The sequence below is a fragment of the Haliaeetus albicilla genome, chromosome 31 (genome assembly GCF_947461875.1).
Source record: "Haliaeetus albicilla chromosome 31, bHalAlb1.1, whole genome shotgun sequence".
Lineage (NCBI taxonomy): Eukaryota > Metazoa > Chordata > Aves > Accipitriformes > Accipitridae > Haliaeetus > Haliaeetus albicilla.
The window spans coordinates 494,802-497,899 of record NC_091513.1 but is presented as its reverse complement, the minus strand read 5'-3'; the positions used below and the strand labels follow the sequence as shown (position 1 = coordinate 497,899).

General features: G+C 52.3%; 1 protein-coding gene across 1 annotated transcript; it reads right to left on the bottom strand.

Annotated features, from left to right (window-relative positions):
• Nucleotides 1-193: 193 nt before the first annotated feature.
• LOC138683111 (uncharacterized) lies at nucleotides 194-2,141 on the bottom strand. Its single transcript, XM_069774636.1, has 3 exons — nucleotides 1,721-2,141; nucleotides 1,179-1,663; nucleotides 194-586 (listed from the first exon to the last, which is right to left on the bottom strand). The coding sequence occupies exons 1-3, from the start codon at nucleotides 2,139-2,141 to the stop codon at nucleotides 194-196; spliced, it is 1,299 nt and encodes a 432-aa protein (XP_069630737.1).
• Nucleotides 2,142-3,098: the final 957 nt, after the last annotated feature.

Sequence of the window (3,098 nt, the reverse complement as noted above, 5' to 3'; positions counted from 1 at the left end):
TCGGTGTTGCACGCTCCTCAGGGTGCACAAACGGTGTTACACACGCCTCAGGGTGCAATACTGGTGTTGCACGCTCCTCAGGGTGCAATGGTGGTGTTACACACTACTCTGGGTGCAATTGTGATGTTGCATGTTCCTCAGGGTGCAATGGTGGTGTTACACACTCCTTGGGGTGCAATGGTGGTGTTGCACGCTACTTGGGGTGCAAATACGGTGTTGCACGCTCCTCGGGTTGCAGATACAGTGTTGCACGCTCCTCAGGGTGCAATGGTGGTGTTGCACACTCATCAGGGTGCAATGGTGTAGTTGCACGCTTCTCAGGTTGCAGATACAGTGTTGCACGCTTCTCAGGGTGAAATGGTGCTGTTGCACACTCATCAGGGTGCAATGGTGTAGTTGCACGCTCCTTGGGGTGTAAATATGGTGTTGCACGCTCCACGGGGTGCAACGGTGGTGTTGCACACTCCTCAGGGTGCACATTCGGTGTTGCACGCTCATCAGGGTGCAGAAACGGTGTTACACACGCCTCAGGGTGCCATGGTGGTGTTGCACACTTCTCAGGGTGCAATGGTGGTGTTGCACGCTCCTTGGGGTGCAGATACAGTGTGACACGCTCCTCGGGGTGCAATGGTGATGTTACACACTACTCTGGGTGCAATTGTGATGTTGCATGTTCCTCAGGGTGCAACGGTGGTGTTACACACTCCTTGGGGTGCAATGGTGGTGTTGCACGCTCCTCACGTTGCAGACACGGTGTTGCACGCTCCTCACGTTGCAGATACGGTGTTGCACGCTCCTCAGGGTGCAGATTCGGTGTTGCACACTCCTTGGCGTGCAATGGCAGTGTTGCATGCTCCTTGGGGTGCAATGGTGGTGTTGCACACTCCTCTGGGTGCAACGGTGGTCTTGCACGCTTGTCAGGGTGCAATAGTGCTGTTACACACTCTTTGGGGTGTAGATATGCTGTTGCACGCTCCTTGGGGTGCAGCTACGGTGTTACACACCCTTTGGAGTGCAATACTGGTGTTGCACGCTTCTCAGGGTGCAATTGTGATGTTACACGCTCCTCAGGCTGCAATGGTGATGTTGCACGCTCCTCAGGTTGAAGATAGTGTTGCACGCTCCTCAGGGTGCAATGGTGGCATTGCACACTCCTCGGGGTGCAGATACGGTGTTACACACTCTTTGGGGTGCAATGGTGGTGTTGCACACTCCTCAGGCTGCAGATATGGTGTTGCACGCTCATCAGGGTGCAGTGGTGATGTTACACACTCCTCTGGGTGCAATTGTGATGTTGCATGTTCCTTAGGGTGTAATGCTGGTGTTACACACTCCTCAGGGTGCAATACTGGTGTTGCACGCTCCTCAGGGTGCAATAGTGCTGTTACACACTCTTTGGGGTGCAACTGTGATGTTGCACACTCCTCAGGGTGCAGATATGGTGTTACACGCTCCTCAGGGTGCAATACTGGTGTTGCACGCTTCTCAGGGTGCAATGGTGGTGTTGCATGCTCCTTGGGGTGCAATGGTGGTGTTGAACACTCCTCGGGTTGCAGATACAGTGTTGCACACTTCTCAGGGTGCAATGGTGGTGTTGCACGCTCCTCGGGGTGCAACAGTGGTGTTACACACTCCTCAGGGTGCAGATTCAGTCTTGCACGCTCTTTGGGGTGCAATGGTGGTGTTGCACGCTCTGTAGGGTGCAGTTACGGTGTTGCACTCTCTTTGGGGTGCCGTGGTGGTGTTGCACATTCCTCAGGGTGCAATAGCGGTGTTGCACGCTCCTCAGGGTGCAACAGTGGTGTTACACGCTCCTCAGGGTGCAGATATGATGTTGCACGCTCCTCAGGGTGCAGTGGTGATGTTACACACTCCTCAGGGTGCAACAGTGGTGTTGCACGCTCCTTGGGGTGCAATGGTGGTGTTGCACGCTCATCAGGGTGCAATGGTGGTGTTGCACGCTCCTTGGCGTGCAATAGTGGTGTTGCACGCTCCTCGGGGGTGCAACGGCGGAGTAGGTGCAACCTCGCTGGAGTAGGACGATCGGTGGCTGCTGGTTCCCACCCGAGACGGGTCCGGAGGGGGACGGGAACGTCCTCGGAGGAGGAAAATCCTGAATGGAGCTCTCCGGCTGACGTCATCACGAAAATTCCGTGGATTGGGATTTCCACGCACAAAAAATTCCGTGGATTGGGATTTCCATGCACAAAAAATTCCATGGATGGGGATTTCCACGCACAAAAAATTCTGTGGATTGGGATTTCCACGCACAAAAATTCCATGGATTGGGATTTCCACGCACAAAAAATTCCGTGGATGGGGATTTCCACGCACAAAAATTCTGTGGATGGGGATTTCCACGCACAAAAAATTCCATGGACTTGGATTTCCACTCACAAAAAATTCCGTGGATTGGGATTTCCACGCACAAAAATTCTGTGGATGGGGATTTCCACGCACAAAAAATTCCATGGACTTGGATTTCCACTCACAAAAAATTCCGTGGATTGGGATTTCCACTCCTAAAAATTCCGTGGATTGGGATTTCCACGCACAAAAAATTCCGTGGATTGGGATTTCCACGCACAAAAATTCCGTGGATTGGGATTTCCACTCCTAAAAATTCCGTGGATTGGGATTTCCACGCACAAAAATTCCGTGGATTGGGATTTCCACTCACAAAAAATTCTGTGGATTGGGATTTCTACTCATAAAAAATTCCGTGGATTGGGATTTCCACTCCAAAAAATTCCATGGATTGGGATTTCCACTCATAAAAAATTCCCTGGATTGGGATTTCCACGCACAAAAATTCCCTGGATTGGGATTTCCACTCATAAAAATTCCGTGGATTGGGATTTCCACGCACAAAAATTCCGTGGATTGGGCTTTGCCGCAGCTCCCCAGCTCCTTCCTATGTAAAGGCACAGGGAAAAAAAATAAAGGGGAAAAAAAAAAAAGACCGGAGCTTTTCTCTGCGCCCCCCCCAAAAAAAACCCAACACCCTGGGGTGCCCCCAAAACACCCTGGGGATCCCCCAAATCACACACACCCCCCCCCGTGGACCCCTGGGGTCCCCCTAAACCCCCTTGCGACCC